Source organism: Triticum urartu, chromosome 6 (genome assembly GCF_003073215.2).
Source record: "Triticum urartu cultivar G1812 chromosome 6, Tu2.1, whole genome shotgun sequence".
Taxonomy (NCBI): Eukaryota; Viridiplantae; Streptophyta; class Magnoliopsida; order Poales; family Poaceae; genus Triticum; species Triticum urartu.
The window spans coordinates 550,748,868-550,772,679 of NC_053027.1; the positions used below are offsets into that span (position 1 = coordinate 550,748,868).

General features: G+C 47.5%; 3 protein-coding genes and 1 pseudogene across 3 annotated transcripts; all 4 read right to left on the reverse strand.

Moving 5' to 3' along the window:
* Positions 1-2,803: 2,803 nt before the first annotated feature.
* On the reverse strand, positions 2,804-9,551 carry LOC125516993 (annotated as a pseudogene).
* Positions 9,552-10,314: 763 nt separating this feature from the next.
* Positions 10,315-11,379, reverse strand: LOC125512879 (BTB/POZ and MATH domain-containing protein 1-like). Its single transcript, XM_048677948.1, has one exon. It carries the CDS (start codon positions 11,377-11,379, stop codon positions 10,315-10,317), a length of 1,065 nt encoding a protein of 354 aa, XP_048533905.1.
* A 5,646-nt stretch (positions 11,380-17,025) lies between these two features.
* Positions 17,026-18,561, reverse strand: LOC125512880 (BTB/POZ and MATH domain-containing protein 1-like). The gene has a single exon (XM_048677949.1). It carries the CDS (start codon positions 18,397-18,399, stop codon positions 17,344-17,346), a length of 1,056 nt encoding a protein of 351 aa, XP_048533906.1. The 5' UTR covers positions 18,400-18,561; the 3' UTR covers positions 17,026-17,343.
* A 1,288-nt stretch (positions 18,562-19,849) lies between these two features.
* LOC125515226 (calcineurin subunit B-like) lies at positions 19,850-22,611 on the reverse strand. The gene is made up of 6 exons (XM_048680666.1): positions 22,202-22,611; positions 21,943-22,067; positions 21,091-21,187; positions 20,842-20,951; positions 20,429-20,503; positions 19,850-20,210 (listed from the first exon to the last, which is right to left on the reverse strand). The coding sequence occupies exons 1-6, from the start codon at positions 22,269-22,271 to the stop codon at positions 20,160-20,162; spliced, it is 528 nt and encodes a 175-aa protein (XP_048536623.1). The 5' UTR covers positions 22,272-22,611; the 3' UTR covers positions 19,850-20,159.
* Positions 22,612-23,812: the final 1,201 nt, after the last annotated feature.

Sequence of the window (23,812 nt, forward strand, 5' to 3'; positions counted from 1 at the left end):
CGGGGTTGAAGCTTTCTATACAGCTGGTTGAAGCTTTGTATAAAGCGGGTTGAAGCTTTTCAATTCACGGTTGAAGCTTTCCAAATTCGACGGTTGTAGCATTTTTTCTTTCGTAGTGGTCGCATGAAATTTGTCTATTTCGTCGGTTGAAGCTTTTTCACATACCGTTGGAAGCTTTCACATGAACGGTTGTAGCTTTTTCAGTTTGTATGGGTGGCCTGTTGAAACTTCTGCAAACCACGATTGAAGCTTTCATATAAATGATTGTAGTTTTTTTCAGTCGTGGTGCCCGGTTGAAGCTTTATACACAGCCGATTGAAGTATTTGAATCAATCGGTTGCAGTTTCTTGGGTCATCGGTTGCAACATAGGTGCAGGCGCTACCAAGCTTGTAGCATCTTCGATGGGTGGTTCCAGCACATGTGCAGCTGCTCGCAGATGGCGTATCCATGCCGGCTTCCAACTCAGGCTCACCAGGGCGGGAGGAACTTGCAGCCGGGGGGCTGCAGAGAAGTGGGCAAAGGCGTGCTGAGGTTAGAGGTAGGGCCCTACACGGGATTGGGCTAGCCGGCGGCGGGATCCGAAGGAGAAATATGAGGAGCGTGGCCACCAGCGCGCTAGGCTGGGAGAGAAGGAGGGGATCCGGGGGAAGAAGGAAAAGGGAGAAGATAAGGTGGGCTAGGGTGATGCGCGAGGCGTACGATGGGGGCTCATTGCGTGGCTCGCGAGCGACAGGCCGAATCGTTCGGCCATTGCGTGGCTCGCGAGCGACCGGCCGAATCGTTCGGCCGGCGCACCGCGCCCCAACGTTTACCTAGTCTTTTTTTGCGGAAGGATTAAGATCTGTTATAAAAATTCACAGGAAATGCGTAACACTCAGACATAATAAAAATTACAATGAGCCTGACTGTTTTTTAGTGAAGCGAGGATGGAAGCCGCCATGGATACCATAAATCCAGAAAGTTCAGAATTTGACCATGGCAAATCGAATATTTTCAATTGTAATTTTAGTGACGCGAGGATGGTAAGTTTAGTTGACACACACAGCAATTTTCTGGCAAAAAATACAAAAAGCACGGATTAGCTATGCTTGCCAACTAAAATTGTCATCCTCACGTCACTATGGCCCAGCCCATCTTTTCCAAACCTTTTGGATTGCTATTCTGCTCCTAATGGGCCACAAAGAGTGATATTATGGGCTTCAGGGTCGCTACCTCGTTGCGAGCGAGAAGTTGTGACGCCGAACGGATCGCCCAATCCGGGATTGATTGGGAGAAGCAGGCGCTGGATTTGTGGTGTCGGAGTTGCAGATTTTCCAGCCATGGAGGGCTCCCGAACACGCCCTAAAATTGCCATCGGAAACGATGGATTTGTTATGGTTAAATCCTCAACATTGAGGCGTTATCAGGGTCCAAACATTATACTACTATAAATGATCATACAATTTTTCTAATTTCAGATTTTGTGTGCTGTCATGCACAATTTTTCTTTTAAAATTCTACTCCATCTGTAAATTAATACAAGGCATTTTAGATCAGTAAACATCTTATAGAGGGAGTAGATATGAACTTTCGTCAAGTTACAACCGGCTTCAGATAGTGTTGCGACTGTCAGAAACAGATTCAGTCATAAACGGATCCAGTAGGGGGCGAGCTGGGGCCATGGCTCCCCCATGCTGGATTTTTCCCTTAAATTACGCCTATGTAATATATGGATTTGCAGAGTTAATGCCTAAATTTTTATGTATAGCCCCCTCCAACGATCATACATATATCGACCCCCTCAAATAAACTTCTTGCCTCCATCCCTGGTGACCATGGTCAAACTAAGCAGAAGTTGATGCGAGCAACAAGAGGACGCGGTGGTGCCGCAACGCCACGTGACAAAGCTGCGAGAGATGACAACCTCGGCTCGACAAACCGGGGGGAGGGGGGTTGATTTTTTTTTTCTGTTTTCCTGCCAAAGAGGTGAGGTCGACGCCGCTTGATGTGCCTCCTCTTCCCTGGCAGCGAGTTAGATGTCGACTAGGCCCTCACCCCCGACGCAACGTCTTTGTATAGCACCAGGGAGAGGGACACAAAATCCGCAATTGTCGAGTTCATGCCGTTGGGGTAGTATTTGATCCGCCAGCGGTGGTCGCTGAAGACGAAAGGGCGGAACTTGATGCGCTTTCCGGTGATCAGCGGTGCAGATGGCCGGGTAATGTTCGACGATATTGACGACTTCTTGCAACCATGGCGGCGCAGTGTAGACTCGTGGTGTATTTTACCATCAACAAACACTTCCACCGGAGGCATGGAATCGCCAGAGCGTCTCCATGAGATTTTGGCAGCACCATCTGTTCTCGCCATTTGAGCTGCGACTGATGTCACTCCAACGTTAACAGAGGTTCTGGTTCCGCGGACGGTCTTTGGCAGGCTGCTTTGTGTCACGTTTAGTCTGAGTCTGAGTGGTCATGTCCACATACAGATCACGTGCACTTGCGCCATCTTCTTTTGGCTCAACACCTGCTCGGCATGGATTATCATTGCTCTTTTTTTCACTTTCTTTTTGTTTTCTATTCGCCTTGGCATAGCTTCGATCTTGTATGACTTTGCTAATTGCTGATGAGATTTTTGTGTGTGCGCATCTGTGTTGGCTGTGTGCATCCTAGCTATGCAGAGGCTGGGTGTGTGCTCTTTGTGTTTGTATCCCCTTGATGCTTCATATTGAGCTAATAAAATCCACCCTTTATTGAAAAAAAAAGTACAGAACAAGAACGATATAGCTATGCAACTGTAAATATACTAGATTGTAGATGAGTGCTAGCAGCCACACTGGATAATATAGGAGTATAACCAAATAAGCTATGTTTTTCTTTTATTCAGACAAAACTGCCACAGTATTTACAGCCATGATCTGAAAGGTAAGCAAGGTTTAGCTTTGTACCGTCACAAAATCTTCTGATGATAGCGTGGAATCCCGTGTGTACCTGGCTTCTTCCAACACCTTTGTTAGTACTTGCTGAGAGGCGTCAATTCAGATCGCGTTAAGTTCCGGTTCCAGTCCAGCAGTACAGAACAGGAGCAATATGCAGAGAAGAAATGCTATAGAATTGTAAATGTCGTTTATAGATGAGTACTAGTAGTAGCCACACCGGATAAGAGTATAACTACATAAGTTATTGTTTGTTTTTGTTCATATGAACCTGCCATGGCCCATGGTATTACAGCTCAGATAAGAGTGGTAAGCAAGGTTCAGTTGTGTACCGTCATAAAATCTTCTAATGATAGTGCGCAATCCCATGCATACCCAGCCTCTTCGAACACCTTTGTTAGTACTTGCTGAAAGGCGCCAATTCAAATCACATTACTCTGAGATTGTACTGCTGTATATGAGCTTGAAAAGAACAAAACACAAGAAGTTCGAAGTGACACTGAAATTCTTCCTTATATCAGAGCGAACGCTTACTACATGCAAAGTCTTAACGATGTCTGATAATGAACTCTTGACTAAGGATGAGTTTCTAAATAATTATTATTTTTTGAACTAATAGTAAAAAGTTGCATTACACCGAGTACTATCTTTGCACAGCACCGGCATACGCTACTTCGAACAGTTGAAGCTATGAAGAAACAGACAACTTAGTGTCAGGGTCCCCTTCAGATGTTATGCTCACTTGATGTGTTCATCATGGCAGGATACTAATTATTTGAAGAGAAAATAGGGAAAATGTCACATTTCTTTGTCTATTTAGTTAGTTACTTGCTGAGTCAATGAGAACCTCTGTTTGCTGCCCTGACATAGAATGTTGCACTGCGAAGCATGCTACTTTAAACATTTGCAGCTACAGGGAAACCTATGATTTAGTGGCATGGACCGCTTCAGAAAAGTATTTATTCTCAATTGATGTGTTTATGATGGAAATTAGGATGCCAGTTATTTGAAGAAGAAATAAGGAAACGGTCACATCTTTGTTGCTCTGACATGGATGACCCTGTTAGATTGTTGGGTCTCATAAAACCTCTACCATGTCCCTGAAGGTTACTCCCCCCTTGCCCATCGATATCATACACCTTAACTATCACTGTTCCATGAAACATAAAACAAAATCAATACTGGAAATGAGTTATCATGAGCGCAATCAGTCCATAATCAACATATACTCGTTTCGAGAATCAAAATGTAGAAAGAAAAGGTAAATTCAAACAGGATTAAGCATTACACTCAATCTTTTGCTGAATGCTGCCCCTTGCGCTGGCTGAAGGTAGAGAGGAAGGAAAAGAAAATTTTAAAGTTCAACCCATCAACCATACATAGAAACCTTGTATGAAAGAGGAGAAATGGAAACTCAAAACCAGACCCGTATCTATAGTTGTCACTGCAGAATGTCCAAAGTATGGCTTTGACGGTCAAACATAGAGCAAGGAAAATCAACAGAGCTGGGTTTTTTTGTTTTGTTTGGTAGAACTGCATGAGATAGGGCATATGAGACACCTAGTTTTACAGGGAAAGAAAACTATGATGCCTTTCATATCCACTGAAGCTAACCTAAGCTGGAGCCGTTTTCCAACCAGATGTGGAAAGATGCTTTCATTTATAGTGAGGTTCAGGAAATACACTTTCAGGTTCCACATGACTTGGACACAAACCATGACAAGAGTTCATATGCTAATCCTTCCATATCATAAAGGTCGAAGTGACTAGCATTGACGTGTCACTAGGACGGCTTCGACAGCGCTCGTGCACCCTAAATTGGGAAGAACTGCACCTGCCGGAGATTGACATGTCGGGGCTCGACCCCCCTTTCTCCGAACTGGAGGTGTGGGCGGCGGTGATGGCCTCGCCAACGGAGAAGGCGCCTGGACCGGACGGATTCACTGGGCGCTTTTTCAGGGCATGTTGGAGCACGGTCAAGCACGACATCATGGCAGTTTTTTAGAAGTTCTACAACCTGGCGGGAACAAATCTAAAGGAAATCAATACCGCGTTCATTGCACTGCTGCCAAAAAAGGACGGGGCAACGGAGTTGTGCCATTTCAGGCCCATCAGCCTAATTCACTCCATCTCCAAGCTGATTGCAAAAGTGTTATCTTTGCGGCTGGCTGTCAAGCTCAAGGACCTGATCTCCCCGGCGCAAACCGCCTTCCAGAAGGGCAAATGTATCCATGATAGCTATCAGTATGTGCAAGGCTGCGTCAGAATGAAAAAAAACCGGCTCTCCTATTCAAACTGGATATTGCTAAAGCGTTCGATTTAGTTTCCTGGGAATATCTTCTGGAGCTCCTGCAAAGATTGGGTTTCAGCTCACGTTGGAGGGACTGGACCACCATGCTGTTGTCAACGGCTTCCTCCTCCGTCCTGATGAATGGCGAGCCTGGGGAGAAGTTCTTGCACCGTCAGGGTCTACGTCAGGGAGACCCTTTTTCGCCGTTGCTCTTCATCCTGGCCATCGACCCCCTCCACCGTCTGCTGGCTACGGCGACCGAGAAGGGGATGCTGGCTCCATTGCCGGGTCGGGGAACAAGCATGAGAGTATGCCTCTACGCCGACGATGCAGTTATCTTTGCCAATCCATCCAAGCCCGAGGTGGAAACACTGCTAGGCCTACTCGCAGATTTTGGGGAGGCCTCGGGGCTTCACCTCAACCAAAGTAAATCATCTGTGGCTGCCATTAGGTGCGACAATGTGATTTTGCCGGAAGTGCTACAGAGTTTCGGAGGCTCACTAACACATTTCCCAATGACTTACCTCGGGCTACCGATCTCGACGACCAGGCTTAGATTGTCTCACTTCCAATTCATCCTAGACAGAATAAAAGCGCGACTGGCGGGCTGGAAAGGAAGGCTGCTCAACCTGGCAGGCAGGAGGGTTCTAGTCTGGTGTGTGCTCTCCGCTCTGCCAACTTTTGCCATGACAGTCCTCAAGATCCCCAAGAAGATCATTAGAGAAATTGACAAGGCTAGAAGGCGGTTCTTATGGACCCAGGATGATGAGCTCACAGGCGGGAAGTGCAAGGTAGCCTGGTCCAAAGTCTGCTCCCCGGTGCGGCAAGGTGGGCTGGGCATCCTCGACCTAAACAAATTTAGCACAGCCCTTCGTCTCAGATGGCAGTGGCTAGCGTGGAAGCAGCCCGGAAGACCGTGGACGCAGCTGCAAATCCCGGCGTCGGAGAAGGAACGAAGAATCTTCAGCCTGGCTACAAGAGTTCAGATCGGAAACGGCCGCAAGGCTAGTTTCTGGAATGACAACTGGATAGGGGATTCTCCTCTAGCTATCTCATTCCCAGCAGTCTTCCATCACGCCCGCAGGAAGAACAGAAGCGTCGAGTCATCTCCCTGGAATGATCAATGGATCAAAGACCTACAGCATGGAGACACAATGGCCATAGCTCCGGAATTCCTGTCCATTTGGCGCATGATCCACACTGCAAACACTGTCTTGCGGCCTGACGTAGACGACCTTATAAGATGGCATGGCACAAGCAATGGCAGCTACACTGCAAGCTCTGCATACAATAAGCAGTTCCAGCCGGTTGCTCTGTCCAATCTCAACAATATGATCTGGAAAGTGTGGGCTCCTAACAAACTCAAGATGTTCATGTGGCTGCTGCTCCAAGACAGATTGTGGTGCAATGACCGGCTTCAGAGGAGGGGTTGGACCAATAACTACTTCTGCCAATTATGTCTCCGTAACCTTGAAACGTCTACACACTTGTTTTGGGACTGCAGTTTTGCGCGTCAAGTTTGGCTGCACGCGGCAGGGCGATCTGGCTGCTCCTCTCTGACTCCCTCGGACAGGGGTCTCCTTAACTCTGTGCAAATGATTCAGGAAATCATCAACCGGGCAACTCCACAAAGCAGAGGAGCAATTCAATCGATAATCATTATGATTCTGTGGGAAATATGGAAGGAGAGGAATGACTGCACCTTCCGCGGCTTGCTGCCTTGTTTTCAGCGAGTATGTGCAAGAATTAGCAGCAATTTGGAGCAATGGAGGCTAGCAGGAGCCAAGAAATTAGAGTCCCCTTTCGGGGATCTGTTGGGAGAGATTTAGTTTTTTTTGGTTTCTGGAGGGATAGCTGTCTGCATGGCCATCCCTCCCCTCTTTATTTTTCTCTGATCGTTTTGATCACCCCTTTGTACTCTCCTATCTGCTAAATCAATGAAGCCAGCGAGTTGCTGGGTCTTTCAAAAAAACTAGCATTGACGTAGAGTAGACCATGATCATCGACAAGAAGGTATTCACCGACTGAGTTGCATTTAGGAGGTTGGCATATCACTACAATGAATCAGATTCAGTTAGCCAGCTTTTACTACTGGCTACTACTAAGTGACTGTCAGTCGATTTCAAATCAAGATGGTTATTACCAGAAAGTATGGAGTACCTTTTTTGAGAACAAAGTATGGAGTACCTGACACAGTGACACTCGATGTCTAGACGACACACCTGACATGTCTGCTAGTTGTGTTGGGTATTTGTCTCAGGGCTACATGTTTGTGAGAAAATAGTGCAAGATGCTCAACTACACTTCCTACATGGAGTCCTAATTTAATTTTTCCATAATTTACAGAGGAACTTTTGTTTGCGGATTTTATTTGAACTAATAGTAAAAGGTTGCATTCCAGAGTATTGTCCTTGCACTGCATATGCTACTTCGAACAGCTGAAGCTATGAAGAAACCTACAACTTAGTGTCAGGGTCCCCTTCAGAAGTTATGCTCACTTGATGTGTTCATCATGGGAGGATACTAGTTATTTGAAGAAGCAATAGAGAACCTGTCACATTTGTTTTTTTAGTTAGTTGCTTGCAAGTTAATGTACCACGCAATGAAATACAGGATTTTTATGAAATGTAAACCTCTGTTTGCTGCTCTGACATAGAATTTTGCACTGCGAAGCATGCTACTTTAAACATTTGCAGCTACATAGAAACCTATGATGGAGTGGCATGGACTGCATCAGAAAAGTATTTATTCTCACTTGATGTGTTTATGATGGAAGGATGCCAGTTATTTGAAGAAGAAATGAGGAAATAGTCACATCTTTGTTGCTCTGACATGGATGCCCCTGTTAGAGTGTTAGGTCCCATAAAACCTCTACCAGGTCCCTGAACCCACTCCCCTCTTGCCCATGAATATCATACACCTTAACTATCACTGTTCCATGAAATATAAAACAAAATCAATACCGGAAAATGAGTTATCATGAAGGCAATGAGTCCATAATCAACATATACTCATTTCGAAAATCAAAAGAGAGAAAAAAGCTAAATTTAAACTTGATTAAGCATTACACTCAATCTTTTGCTGAAGGCTGGCCCTTGCGCTGGCTGAAGGTACAGAGGAAGAAAACAAAATCCGTAAAATTAAATCCATCAACCATACATATCTTATGCTAATCCTTCCATATCATAAAGGTCGAAGTAACTAGCATTGACATAACCATGATCATCAACAAGAAGGTATTCACCGACCGAGTTGCACTTAGGAGGTTGGCACATCAGTACAATGAATCAGATTCAGTTAGCTAGCTATTACTACTGGCTAGTACTAAGTGACTGTCAGTTGATTTCAAATCAAGATGGTTATTTCCAGAAATTATGGAGTACCTGAAACTTGATGTCTAGACGACACATCTGACATGTCTGATAGTTGTGTTGGGTATTTGTCTCAGGGCTACATGTTTGTGCGAAAATAGTGTAAAATCCTCAAGTACACTTCCTACATGTAGTCCTAATTTAATTTTTGCCACTATTTACAGAGGAACTCTGATGGTTATGTAAATCAGTACCTCTCTTGGTAAACATAGGAGATAAGTTAAGCTAAGTGGCACTGTAGCAACAGCTTAGTCCGAGGACAGTACAAAACAACAAGATCACTTCATCAATCGACACGTGCTAAAACTCTGCATACCTGGGATAGTGGGTCGGTGGAGAACTCAGGGATGGAGAAGAATTCATCCTCGGAGACGAACCTCCTGGTGCAGCGGTCCAGCCAGCAGAACCACTCGTGCCTGCTGCGAGACTTCAGCTCTATTGGGAAAACAGCAACACCACATCAATTAGAATTTTTTTATACGAAAATTCTGCTAATCAAAGAACAGTGTTGTGTTTCTGTCGACACTACCTATCACCAACACAAAACACATGCTCCCCTCTTCTTTTTTTACCAATGAGCACTTGCCTGGTTTCAATATAAGATAGGAAATGGCTTTGCTGCTCCCTGAAGATCGACTTAAAATTTCACACGGAACCTGGACCACATTCAGAACAAGAAAATGTTGGATGTTTTAATTTTTCTGAGCTGAGATTGCATCCCATCACTCCCATGCGAATTTCTTGTGATGCGACTGGCCTTAACCAATGTGATAACTCTTGCAGGATCAAACTGTTGTCCCTAACATGTACTTAACAAATACCGACAACGACAACCCTAGACGCAAACTGGTTTTCATGATTTCACAGAGAATTTTCATGATGCCCCTGTTCCCAAATCACCAAATCCTCAAGGGTATGGGTATTGACTGTTATACCTGCAGAATTCCATGAAATAAATCTCTTCGTTTTCTTCATTTCTAGCTAGTGTCACTGTCACCCTGTTTTTTGACAAGCTATCTGATAAGAAACCACTGTTTGATTAACAGGCAGAGTAGATAAGGGAATGTGTTGAAATCTCCTTGAGAAATAATATAAACAGATAGCTAACAGTTTCCCAGTGAAGGTTCACTCAGCACAAGTGTTTTTCATTACTCATCCAAAGAATTTCTGTGTATGCATAGAAAATAGTATAACCAGATAACTAACCGCTGCCCAGTGGAGGTTCAGTGAGCACATCCAATTGAAAAATAGCCTCCCATGATAAATTGGAAGGTTGACATTGCTGAAACAATGCAATACTACTGTACATCTCCTTCGAGAGAAAGGGTAGATGAAATCATGGAACCTCCACTGCAGTAAGTGACAATAATAACACTTCCCACAAAAAGAAGTGATAACAATAACACAACTCAAATAAGGTTCAGAAACCATGGAGCACGGAATGCTAAAGCAAGCAAAATATCAGATGACAAAGATCTGAAACCACGAGTTATCATTGCCTAAAAACCAGAGCATTCTATGCCCTCCAATTCCAGTGCACTTCCTAGTTAATTGGCACAGTTGCAGAGATGCAATGAACTGACAAAACAGAGGCAGAATGTGGCTAATTTTGCATCTCGATTCCTAACTAGGATAGATGCAGGGATACACTAAGACAGCTACCTGATTACTAGTACATTAGTACAGAAATCATGATTCACCATTGCTAAAACACCCACGGGCATCATCCATCACTCGGCTAATGCGCGGAGGACATGGCAATTAGCTCGACCATAAGAGACGGGCAGCTCATGTTCAGAAGTTGGAAGCCATCTGTGGCCACGACGGCTCTCAGATTCGCCGGAGCAGTGAGAAAATTGAAGCACGCCTTCTTCAGCCCCCCACAACCGTGCTGCTCGGACAACGCCAGGATGGTCGCCGCTGTGCTGACGTTGATGTGCTTGCACAGCTTCTGCTCACAGATCAGCTTCAGCCGCCCAATGTTGTACTTGTCCGCCGCGACGAGCAAATGCTGGCAGGTGACTTCTTCGTCTTCCTTGGGCGTCTCCGGCAACGAGCCAGTGTAAGCGAAACAGAGCAGCGCCTTGAATACCTCAACCTCCATGTCTTCCACGCGCACCACCGCGCCGGCAGCATTGCCCTCCTTCATGGGTCCAAAGAGCTTGGCAGCGAAGACCGGCGAGCAGGCCGCGAGCACGCACCTGTGCGCGGGCAGAGTGACACTGCCGACCTCGAACACCACGTCGGCACCCATCTCGGTCTCGAGGAGCCTGCCGAGGTTCTGGCGCAGGTCGCATGGGGGCACGGAGACGAAGGCCGCAGCGTCGTCCACCGCGCGGCAATCGCGGACAACGACGATGTCGCACCGGATGGTGAACGAATCGCCCCTGAGATGCTCGGAGCTCTCCAGGTCCTTCCTGCTGATGAAGGTCGCGTACTCCCAGCCGCCCCAGGAGGTGAATTCGTCCACCGATCTCGACGCCATCGACGCCGCTTGAAGCGCCTCCTCCTCCCCGCCGGCGAGACACATGTCGTACTGGGCCTTCACCCCCGCCGCCACGTCTTCGTACAACACCAGGGAGACGGACACGAAATCCGCGACCTCCGGACGTATGCCGTTGGGATAGTACTCGATGCACCAGCGACGGCCGCCGATGGTGAAGGGTCGAGACATGACGCACTTCCCGGTGGGCGTAACCTTGGTGCGGGTGTAGCCGTGGATGGTGAGGAGGTGGTGCCCGCTCGTCGTGTCGGACACGATGGCGGACCTGGACGGCTCTCCGCCGGCGCCCGAGGACGCCATCGCCGGGCTGATCCGCGGGATTGAGATTTGGGCGAGGGTTTTTTGCGCTGTGATGGGGGAAACGGCGGCGGATGGACTCCTCTGGAAGACTCGCCGCCGGGGCGCACATGGCATCGTCTGCAGGTCGTCTAAGGGTAAATCTCAAACGACACCCTCAATTTTCTCCTTAAAATGCAAATACACCATTGCATTTGGCATACAAATACTGTATATAATTAGTCTAAACTTCTTATTACTGAATCATCGTAGTTCTAGCCGTGGAAGACACCTCCTCCCCGGACACATCAGAGCCAGCATCGTCGGTGCTTTCTGAAGCGGCGATTGGTGTGGCTGGGTTTGGAGCAGTGGGGATTTGTCGCGGCTGCTCATCCTAACCACCTTCTTCTGTTAGGCGGCCCGATTGAGGGCGTCATGGGCTTTGCAACTCGCAACCTTGGCTCGTGCTGCGTGCCGGGCAGCGAGCGCCTCCTCCTTCGTTGCACAGTTGACGTGATGAGCGACAGACTTCCCACGTACGCCCCGCTTGGAGGAGAAACGGTGAGCGTCTGGCCCTTCTTGGCATGGGTGGCGTGTGCTTCCTCTTCCTTGACGGCGGCAGGATGAACACAGTCTACGCAGTGGAGAGGGGTACGCCATGGCTGGAGCACGTTACGGCGCTGGCGATGAGGCAAGTAGGGGCATCTAAGGTGGAGGGACCGCGGCTAAGAAGAGGTCACCAACTGACCATGGCTTGTGCAGGGTGAGGTGCGAGTGGCGAAGGGAGGTTTGCGACAACTTTAAAAAGTACTCTCTCTGTAAACTAATATAAGAGACTTTAGATCACTATTCTAGTATTCTAAATGCTCTTATATTAGTTTACGAAGGGAGTAGATATAAGGGGAGGTGACCAACGAAAAACCAAGGCGTCTGTCGGTCAAAATTAATGGGTCTAGACTGTCTAGACTCCCATACTCGGCCCATCGATTTTTGGTCAATCGCGGACGTCCCACCCAAAATAAGGGTCCATGCTTCAAACCGTTCGATTCAAACATTTGAGGACAAAGTAGGGGTCTGCGTTGGAGATGACCTAATGGCTGAAATGAATTTCTGAGCGAATGCATATGGAAAAGTTACAAATAATTTTCTGAAACAAATCATAAAATTTGATGATATGAAGACGCATACGTGTGTCCATTTTTTAGCCTTGAAAAGAAGTACTAGCATAACTTGTTCTGCAGAAGCTATATTTTAAGTTCTAAATTTACACATGTTGTATGTAGTCATTCATGATTTTTCTCACAAAAATTCAGATTCTACATACGAACTTTGTCCGAAGCTAAAGTATATGGTTCATAAGAGCATCTCTAGCAGAGCCCTTATCGCGCAGACTTTTAGAGTGAGTATAAGGGCTGCAGAAAACATGTTTTGTGTGCTGGCACGGGCTGCGGCCGAATAGGCTTCGCAAGGTTGGTAAAACAAAATACAAATATTACATAGATATATGGAATCAATATAAATTAAAATCTGAATATTGCATCAGCACCGTGTTTTCAGGATGGCGGTTGCGAGGGATGCAAAGACGGCCAAGAGTCGATCTTTGCCATCTCTTTTTGTTCCTATCCTCGAGCTCCTTTCACGGCGAGGACCCCCACGATCATCAGCTGCCCATTGTTCTCGAGCAGCGTCTTTATGTCCGCGTCGTCGGACGAGGACGAATCCTCTAGCAAAAGTTCCTCGCAAGGGCTCAAATCCATCTACAAATCGCGACGAAGCTCGCATGAATGGAAATCGTTTGCTAAATCTAACTTGAAGGGGCAGAATTGAAGGGGCAGAAAAGGACTCACCGGCGGATCCGGGGCGGGCGGCGACTCAGCGGCGATTGATCTGGGGCTGCGACAACCCGGGGGCGGTTGGGCGCGGCGGATCTAGGGCACCGGCGAAGCGGCGTGGTGGACCCCAGTCTGCAGCAGCCCGGCGGTGTGTTTCCGCTCTATTTGCTTTGGACACTTGTTTCCAGCAGACACAGAGAGCTCCTTGCATCCTCATCTACTGAAACCTGCACGCGCCACTCACTAGTCGATGGGTACTTCCTCCTCCATCTTCAGCCCAGGGGCCAGGGTGGTCCATAATCTGAAACTATATAGCTATGTTTTTCCAGCAGTACAGAACAAGGACAAAGAAGCTATGCAACTGTAAATATAGAGAAAACTGCCACAGCATTACAGCTATGATAAGAAAGGTAAGCAAGGTTTAGCTTTGTACCGTCACAAAATCTTCTAATGATAGTGTGGTGCTGAAAGGCGTCAATTCAAATTGCGTTAAATTTCGGTTCCAATCCAGCAGTACACAACAAGAGCAATATACAGAGAAGATATGCTATAGAACTGTAAATGTAGTCTATAGATGAATACTAGTAGTAGCCACATTGGATAGCAGTATAACTACATAAGCTATTGTTTGTTTTTGTTCATATGAACCTGCCATGGTATTACAGCTCGGATAAGAGTGGTAGGCAAGGTTCAGTTATGTAGCGTCATAAAATCTTCTAATGATAGTGTGCAATCCCATGCGTATCCGGCTTCTTCCAACAGCTTCGTTAGTACTTGCTGAAAAGCGCAAATTCAAATCGTGTTACTTTGAGATAGCGTGCAATCCCATGCGTACCCGGCTACTGCTGTATATGAGCTCGAAAAGAACAAAACACAACAAGTTCGATGTGACACTGAAATTCTTCCTTGTAAATGGTCAGAGCAAACGCTTACGACATGCTAAGTCTTAAGGATGGAAGTGATAATGAACTCTTGAGTAAGAAAGGATGAGTTCCTAAATAATTATATTTTTTGAACGAATAGTAAAAGGCAGCATTACACCGAGTATTATATTTGCACAGCATAGGCATACACTACTTTGAACAGTTGAAGCTATGAAGAAACCTACTCCCTCCATTTCTAAATATAAGACTTTTTTAGAGATTTCAATACAAAACTATATTTGGATGTATATAGACGTATTTCAGAGTGTAGATTCACTCATTTTGCTTTGTATGTAGTCAATATTGAAATCTCTAAAAAGGTTTATATTTAGGAACGGCGGGAGTACGACTTAGTGTCAGGGTCCCCTTCAGAAATTATGCTCACTTGATGCGTTCATCATGGGAGGATACTAATTATTTGAAGAGAAAATAAGGAAATGTCACACTTTTTTGTCTATTTACTTAGTTACTTGTGAGTTAATGCACTACGCCAGGAAATACAGGATTTGCATGAAGTGAGAACCTCTGTTTGCTGCTCTGACAATGTTGCATTGCCAAGCATGCTACTTTAAACATTTGCAGCTACTGAGAAACCTACGATTGAGTGGCATGGACCGCTTCAGAAAAGTATTTATTGTCACTTGATGTGTTTATGATGGAAGGATGGCAGTTATTGAAGAAGAAACAAGGAAACGGTCACATATTTGTTCCTCTGGCATGGATGACCCTGTTAGGGCTCATTTGGTTCTTGGGGATGGTTAGCCCTGGGCAGTAGACCCCCAGATGGGTTTTCCCTGCGCATTTGGGAGTTGGGATCCCAACGACCACCACGGGAAATCACCCGTTCCTATTTGGTGATGATAGTGGGGAGAAATGCCAATATTTCAACAAGCTGAAAAAGAAGAAAGAGGTGGTCCGGGGGTGGGAGGAGGTGGAGGCGCTGCTTTCGATCCGTGACGAAGGAGATCGACAAGCGTTGCGTCATCGCCTCGAGGGTTTTCTCTCCGACCCCTACAGGCGTGGATTGTTTCTCCGGGGAAACGACGCGGATGGGGAAGGAAAGCCCGTGGCAGAGAGCAACCAAATGCGTCGTGGGCTTTCCTCGGGCTGATTTGCCCCATGGGTGGCGCGCCCTGGTTTTGGACGGGGATCCCGGAGGGATATCGGATAACCAAACAAGCCCTTAGAGTTTTGGTCCCATAAAACCTGTACCACAAAATGAGTTATCATGAGGGCAATGAGTCCAACCCCCCCCCCCCCCTCCTCCCCCCTTGCCCATCAATATATACACCTTAAATATCACTATTCCATGAAACATAAAACAAAATCAATACCACAAAATGAGTTATCATGAGGGCAATGAGTCCATAATCAACATGTACTCATTTCGAAAATCAAAAGATAGAAAAAGAAGCTAAATTCAAACATGATTAAGCATTACACTCAATCTTTTGCTGAATGCTGGCCCTTGCGCTGGCTGAAGGTAGAGAGGAAGGAAACAAAATCCGTAAAGTTCAATCCATTGTCCATCTGTAGCAACCTTTGCATGAAAGAGAAATGGAAACTCAAAACCAGACCCATATCTATAGTTGCCACTGCAGAATCTCCAAAGTTAGAGCAAGGAAAACTATGATGCCTTCAGATGTGGAAGATGCTTTCATTCATAGTGATGTTCAGGAAATACATTTTCAGGTTCCACATGACCGGACACAAACCATGACAAGACTTCTTATGCTAATCCTTCCATATCATAAAGGTTGAAGTGACTAGCATTGACGTAGACCATGATCATCAACAAGAAGGTATTCACCGACTGAGTTGAATTAAGGAGGTTGGCATATCACTACAATGAATCAGATTCAGTTAGCTTGCTATTACTACTGGCTGCTACTAAGTGACTGTCAGTTGATTTCAAATCAAGATGGTTATTTCCAGAAATTATGGAGCATCTAACACTCGATGTCTAGACGACACAACTGACATGTCTGCTACATGCCAAAATATAAGCTAGTGCCAAAAACGTTCTTATATTATGGGACGGAGGGAGTAGTTGTGTTGGGTCTCAGGGCTACATGTTTGTGTGAAAATAGTATAAAACCTAATTTAAGTTTTCCCATAATTTACAGGGGAGCGCTGAGGGTTATGTAAATCAGCGCCTCTTGGTAAACATAGGGAATCAGTTAAGCTAAGTAGCATTGTAGCAACAGCATAATCCAAGGACAGTACATAAAAAAGAGATCACTCCATCAATCGGCACATGCAATCAATCAGTTAGTACAAAAAGGGACAATGCAACCAAAAGTCTGCGTACCTGGGTTGGTGGATAACTCAGGGATGGAGGGGAACTCGTCCTCGGAGAAGAACCTCTTGGCGCAGCGGTCCAGCCAACAGAACTATTCATGCCTGCTGCGAGACTTCAGTTCTATTGGGAAACCGCAACACCACATCAATTAGAACAGAGTGTTGTGTTTCTGTTGACGCTACCTATCACCAACACAAAACACATGCTCCCCCCCCCCCCCTTTTTTTACAAATGAAGCACTTGTCCCGCTTTCAATATAAGATATGAAATGGCTTTGCTGCTCCCTCAAGATCGACAGAATTTCCATGATCCCCCTGTTCCCACATCACCAAAACCTCAAAGGTATGTGTATAAATTGTTATAGCTGCAGAACTCCTTGGTAATAAATTCATTTCCAACTAGTGTGAGTGTCAACCCTGTTTTTTGACAAACAAGGAGAGGGCAAAATGGAGTAAATAACAGGGCCAGTGTAGATGCATGATCAAGCTAGTATCTGATAACAAAATACCATTTGATTAACAAGCAGAGTAGATAAAAGAATGTGTTGACATCTCCTTGAGAAATGCAGATGAAATCATGTAGCACAGTAGGTGATAATAAGAACATAATAATATTATCTCAATAAGGTTCAGAAACCATGGAACCACAAGCACAATATCAGATAACAAAGACCTGAAACCACAAGCTACCATTGCCTAAAAACCTGAGCATTTTATCACCTCTGATTCCAACGCACTTCCTGGTTAATAGGCATAGTTAGAGATGCAATGAACTGATAAAACAGGGGCGAAATGAGGCTAACTTTTGCATCTCGGTTGTTAACTAGGTAGAGCCAGGGATACACCAAGAGAGAGGTACCCAGATTAGTACATGAGCCTAGAAACCATGTTTCACCATTGCTACAACACTCAGAGGCATATCCATCACTCAGCTAATGTGTAGGGGACATAGCCATGAGCTCGACCATAAGAGAAGGGCAGCTCGCGATCAGATGCTGGAAGCCGTCGGTGGCCACGACAGCCCTCAGATTTGGTGGAGCGGCAAGAAAATCGAAGCAGGCCTTCTTCAGCCCCTCACAGCGGTGCTGCTCGGCCAGCGTCAGGATGGTTGCTGCCGTGCCGATGTCGATGTACTCGCACAGCTTCTGCTCGCAGATCAGCTTCAGCCGCCCCATGCCATACCTGTCTGCAGCAACGAGCAGATGCTGGCATACGACTACGTCTTCCTTGAACTCCTCCGGCAACAAGCCGGCGTATGTGAAACGGAGCAACGCCTTGAACACCTCCGTGTCCATGTCTTCCACGCGCACGACGCCGGCATTACCCTCCTTCATGGGTCCAAAGAGTTGGGCGGCGAACACCGGAGAGCAGGCCGCGAGCACGCACCGGTGTGCCGCGACGGTCTCGCCGCCGACCTCAAACACCACGTCGGCGCCCATCCCGGTGTCGAGGAGCCTGCCAAGGTTCTCACGCAGGTCACATGGGGGCACAGAGACGAGGGCCGCCATGCCGCCCGCGGCGCGGTAACCATGGACGACAACGATATCGCACCGGACGGTGAACGAATCGTTGGTGAGATACTTTGAGCTCTCCAGCTCCACCCTCCTGACGAACTTGGAGTACTCCCAGCCCTTCCGGGGAGCGAATTCGTCGACCGGTGCCGACGCCATCGACGCGGCCTGCTCCGCCTCCTCCTCCTTGGTAACGAGGCAGATGTCGTACTGGGCCTTCACCGGCGCCGGGCCATCCTCCTCTAGTATCAGGGAGAGGGACACGTAGTCCGCGACCTCCGGGCGCACGCCGCCGGGGTAGTAGTCGATCCGCCAGCGGTGGCCGCCGATGATGAAAGGGTGAGACTTGACGCGCTCTCCGGTGGGTATGTCCTTGGTGCGGGAGTAGCCGTGGATGGTGAGGAGGTGGTGCCCGCTGGTCGTGTCGGCCACGATGGCGGACCTCGACGGCACCCCGCCGGCGACGGAGGACGCCATGGCCGAGCTGCTCCCGCGGGATTGTGAGCTCGCAGCTCTCGTAGACGAAACGGGGGCGTTGGTTGCTGTAGATTTGGGCGAGGGTTTTCTTGCGGCGTGAAAGGGGAAAGGGGGACGGACGAACGGAGGAAGGAGATGGAGCTGATGCCTTACTCTGGAAGACTCGCCACCGGGGCCCACAAGGCATCGTCTGCAAGTCTTCTAAGGGTAAATCTCAAACGACACCCTCAATTTTTTTCTCCTTAAAATGCAAATACACCATTGCATTTGGCATACAAATATAATATAATTATTCTAAACTTATTAATAAATCATCGTAGTTCTAGCCATGGAAGACACCTCCTTCTCGGACACATCAAAGCCGGCATCGTCGGTGTTGGCTGAAGCGGCGACTGGCACGGCTAGGATTGGAGCGTCGGCGATTTCCTCTTTGGCATAGAAGCGGGTGTCACCGTTGCTAATCCTAACCACCTTCTTCTGCTTGAGGGTGTCATGGGCTTTGCAACTCGCGCCCTTGGCTCGTGTTGTGTACCAGGCGGCGAGCGCCTCCTCCTTCATTGCACAGTTGGCGAGATGAGCGGCACACTCCTCCAGTGCGCTTGCTTGGAGGAGAAGCGGTGAGTCTGGCCCTTCTTGGCATGGGGCGGTGTGTGCTTCCTCTTCATTGACGGCGGCGGTAGCATGAATACAATCTACGCATCGGAGAGGGGTACACAATGGCTGGAGCACGTTGCGGTGCTGGCGATGAGGAAGTAGGAGCATCTAAGGTGGAGGGATCGCTGCTAAGGAGTCACCAACTCACCGTGGCTTGTGCAGGGTGAGGTGGGGGCGTCGAGGGGAGGTTTGCGACAACTTAAAAAGTAGAGATAAGGGTAAGAGGAAGCACTGGGAAGTGGAGGTAGCCGGTGAAAAACCAAGGCATCTCTCGATCAAAATGAATGGGTCCGGGTTGTAAGAGTCTGACATGGAGTACATCCAGGCTCCCTTACTCCGCCCGTCGATTTGGGGTCAATCGCGGACGCCCCACCCAAATTAAGGGCCCATGTTTCGAACCGTCCAATTCAAACATTTGAGGACAAAGTAGGGGTCCATGTTGGAGATGACCTAATGGCTGAAACGAATTTCTGAGCGAATGCATATGAAAAAGTTTCAGATCCTTTTTTCGAACCAATCATACAATTTGAGGATATCAAGACGCATACATGTGACCCTTTTTTAGCCGGGAAAAGAAGTAGCATAACTTGTTCTGCAGAAGTTATATTTTAAGTAATAAATTTTCACATGTTGCGCGTTGCCATTCATGATTTTTCTCACAAAAGTTCAGATTCTATATACGAACTTTGGCCGAAGCCTACAAGTATCTGGTTCATATGAACCCAAGACGGTTGGTTTTCCGTATAGATTCTGGCCTCCTGTGGTGAAGGTCTGAAGGACCAGACCATGGCATCAGTGATCCCACAAACAAGTCCCAAGTCTGTTTTCAAAGTCTGGAAACTGCAACAAGATTCACTCTACATTGACACTGCATGCAATAATTAATCCCCTCAAACCAGAAAGAAAAATGGACTAAACTGACGCTGAATTGCACTATTAACAAAGCTAGTAAGATTTGGGCATGTGTGTGGACAGGCACACAAGAGCTCAAACGGTGAGCTCCCACTCTATTTTGTCGCACGCTCTATTGGCTATGGACACTTGTTTCCAGCAGACAGGAGAGCTTCTTGCGTCCTCATCTGCTGAAATCCGCATTCGCCGTTCACTTAGTCGATGGGCACTTCCACCTCCATCTTCAGGCCGGGGTGGTCGATGATCTGAAATCACGTCACAAAAGTAGTTCGGTTTCGCTTTAGGTCCAGCAGTACGGAACAAGAGCAATATAGAGTGAAGAAATGCCATAGAACTGTGTCTTAGATGAAGTACTAGTGGTAGCTACACTGGATAACTGTACAACCACATCAGCTATCATTTCCTTATTCAGATGAATATGCCACATCATGATAAGAATGGTAAGCAAGGTTTAGTTGTGTACCGTCACGAAATCTTCTAATGATAGCGTGGAATCCTGTGTGTACCCGGCTTCTTCCAACACCTTTGTTAGTACTTGCTGAAACACATCAACTCAAATAGTGTCAGTACTTGTTGATGAGATTATAGATAGTGCTGTAAATAAGCTAATACTAGTAAATATCAACATAGGAATTTGCACTGCAAAGCATGCTTCTCTTGAGCATTTGCTGCTATGAAGAAACCAACAATTTAGTGTCAGGGTCCCCTTCACTTTGGAAACAAGTTTTGCACACTTGATGTGTTTATGATGGCAGGGTGCTAATTATTTGAAAAGGAAACAAGGAAAGAGCCACATTTGTTCTTGTTGATTTAGTAAAGTGTACGTGCAAGTGAATGTACTATGCAATGAAATACAGGATTGAATCAAATGAGAACCTCTCTCTGTTTTTCTGACATGGATGAGCCAGTTAGGTCCCGTAAAACCTCTACCAGGTCCTTGAAGGATACTTTCCCCTTGCCATCAATGTCATACACCTTAAATATCACTGTTCAATGAAACACAAAGCAAATCAACACCCGACCAGCAAATTAGTAGTCATCATAAGGATCAGAGAGACCCAAACCAACATATACTCCTTTCAAGATAGACAGCAAAAAGAGGAAAAGAAACGTGATGAGCATTACACTCAATCTTTTGCTGAAGGCTGGCCCTTGCGCTGAAGGTAGAGAGAAAAGAAACAAATTCCTTGAAGTTCAATCCATCAACCATACGTAGCAACCTCTGCAAACAGAAGACGTGGAAGCTCAAAATCAGTCTCACGTCTATAGTTGACACTGCTGAATCCCCGAAATATAGCTAAAACAGTCAAACTGAGTAAAGAAAGTGAACAGACTACGTTATTTGCAAGGAGGGTTGTGTTTTGCTGGAATAACTACACTATATATACAAATCAGATACAGTGAATTTTACTGGGGAAGAAAAACAAACTACAAATCTTCAGTAGAAATGATTTATACGGGATTTTCATAGTCTATGATAAGTGTTACGTATTTGGCAAAAGCATTATACCAGTCTTTGAACTTTGATAAGCCTTTGTTTACTGAAAAATATGATTCCATTGGTATCCAAAATCGAAGATAGCCAGAGCTTTTTCCAAGCAGACGTGGAAGATGGTTCGCTTCATAGAGATATTCAGGTTTCACATGTGTTAAACAGCGGTAAAACTCGCTATGCCCATCGATTGCGTACAGGTTCTGCGAGGCAGTGGGAATAACATTTTCAGATGCACCTAGTTCCTTGATTGAGTGGGGACAGAGCTGTATACAATACTACTAGGAAAATAGCAGTACAGGCAAGTGCTGTGTGTAAAATCCAAGGACAGCGCATAAAAACAAGAAGGGTCTGCTTCGTGGGCACGCGCTAGTACTCTACAGTCAGTCAGTCAGTCATCTGGAGGTGGCACGACAGGGACAAAGCGAGCAGGGGAACAAAATTCGGCGTCTCGGCGACGGGGGGAGGACGGGGGAGGGACGGACCTTGGAGAGCGGGTTGGTGGAGAACTCCGGGATGGAGAGGAACTCGTCCTCGGAGACGAAGCCCTTGGCGCTGCGGTCGAGCTGGCAGAAGCGCTCGTACAGCGACACGATCTCCTGCTGCGAGACTTGGATTCGATTCGTTCGATTTTGGGGGGAAGAAAAACACTCAGACGCGTCAGGAATCGACCAATTCACCACCAAATCGAAGCCAAAATTGACGGAGCAGGAGGAAATTGATGGGGGAATCCCGGGCGCTCACATAGGTAGCTGCAGTGCTCCTGCACCTCCTCGATGTCGTACTGCGTGAGCATCGACGACGCGTTCCCCATCGCCGCCGTCCCCGGCTCCTCCGACGACTCGCCCTCCCCTCTCCCTCGCCGCGTCAGTCGAGGCCGAGTGGGGGTGAGGAAGGGGACTGCTTCTCTAGGAATTGGAGCAGGGGATCGGCCCGGCCTGGTTGGAGTGGTTGATTTGGAAGGAGACGTGCGGAGGAGGGAGTATATATCGGCCGCATATGTGTCCGTCACCTATACCGATCGATCTTCTTGATGAGTTCTCCGAGGGGGATGGGATCGGTGGTGCCGCTGCCGGTGATCTCGTCAAGATCGCCGCAACGCCGCCCGATGGCGACCCGGGACCGGGACCGCCGCCCATTTACGAGCTCCGGTGCCAAGCGGACAGGGGGGGGGGGGGGGGGGGGGGGGGCTGACCATCATCGCGGCTGTCGTTGATTTTGGGCGTCGTTGTCCTCGTGGTGGTCGCGCTGGTGCGGGTTTCCGTCTCCGTCGGATCGGATCGGATGGCCCCTGCCTGTTGCGCTGCACGGCACGGCACGCCACCTGAGACCCGGCCCCGGTGCGGCGCGGTGCAGGCAGGCAAAGTGGGTGGGCGGTTCCCGGTCGCGCGTCCCGCAACGGACCCTGACTTGTGGTTGATTTGGGAATTGCGCCAGCGACTTTTTTCCCCTCCTTCCGCCCCACTCGGCGCATCTCTGCCTTTGGCATCCATCCGCGAACAGAGACCAGTCCATGAACTTACCCAAGCATCTATTCCAGCCAAAGTTTTCGCCCTCACGTCTCACCACTTGGCCGATCGGGACTGAGGAACCTATGAAGTATTGACACGTGAATTAGTTTGGGAGGCTGGGGGTAGAAATCGCATGTGGCTGTAGGTTTCTATTGTAAATTTTCTTAACGTGATTTTCTGCTGCGCGTGTGGATCTAACGATTTCGGTGGAATACGGTGTGAAACCTGCCGTATTGTCGGGCGGTGAACAGCACACATGCAATGCAATGCATGCATCCCGCGGTGGAGATGGTTTTATTTTTCCTTTCTGTTAGGATCTGCATGCATGCGTGATGGACGGCCGCCGCTTAAATCGTGGGCATCATACCATTTTATTCCTATCCACTCTAAGATATTTTGGTTTTCTTTCCTCTCGATTTCTCTCTATTTTTCTGGAAGGCTCCCGTCAAAACCGTGCACGGCTCAACCACCGTTCCGTCGCCGTATGAGCCTATAAAAACTACTCTTCTCGTCGCTTGCTCCAGGCACATCGATATTCGTCGCACGGCATGCATGCTTGCTATGCTATGTCGCCATTCGTCGCTCGGTCGCCGTCATCCGCCGTTGTCAAGGCCAGGCCACTGGCGTGCGCCATCAGGGCACGGGCGCGGCTGCGGCGAGCCTCCACTAGGCCGCGTATTAGGGAGGACCTGAATCGCCATCACCACCACATGGAGGTTACCGCTATTGCTCATGTGGATCTCCATTGCCACATGACCGAGGCTTCCTCCGGTGGAGCAGCGGTGGCCCTCCCAACCTGCCGCCACTTCGAGGTCACGACTGCTGCGACCTCGCGCCTGCCGTT

Coding starts and splice junctions, on each gene's coding strand:
- LOC125512879 (XM_048677948.1), bottom strand. CDS start 11,379: ATGGCGTCCTCGGGCGCCGGCGGAGAGCCGTCCAGGTCCGCCATCGTG.
- LOC125515226 (XM_048680666.1), bottom strand. CDS start 22,271: ATGGGGAACGCGTCGTCGATGCTCACGCAGTACGACATCGAGGAGGTG. Junction 22,068..22,201: donor GGAGCACTGCAGCTACCTAT/GTGAGCGCCCGG, acceptor ATCGAATCCAAG/TCTCGCAGCAGGAGATCGTG. Junction 20,211..20,428: donor CATTAGAAGATTTCGTGACG/GTACACAACTAA, acceptor ACGTGATTTCAG/ATCATCGACCACCCCGGCCT.
- LOC125512880 (XM_048677949.1), bottom strand. CDS start 18,399: ATGGCGTCCTCCGTCGCCGGCGGGGTGCCGTCGAGGTCCGCCATCGTG.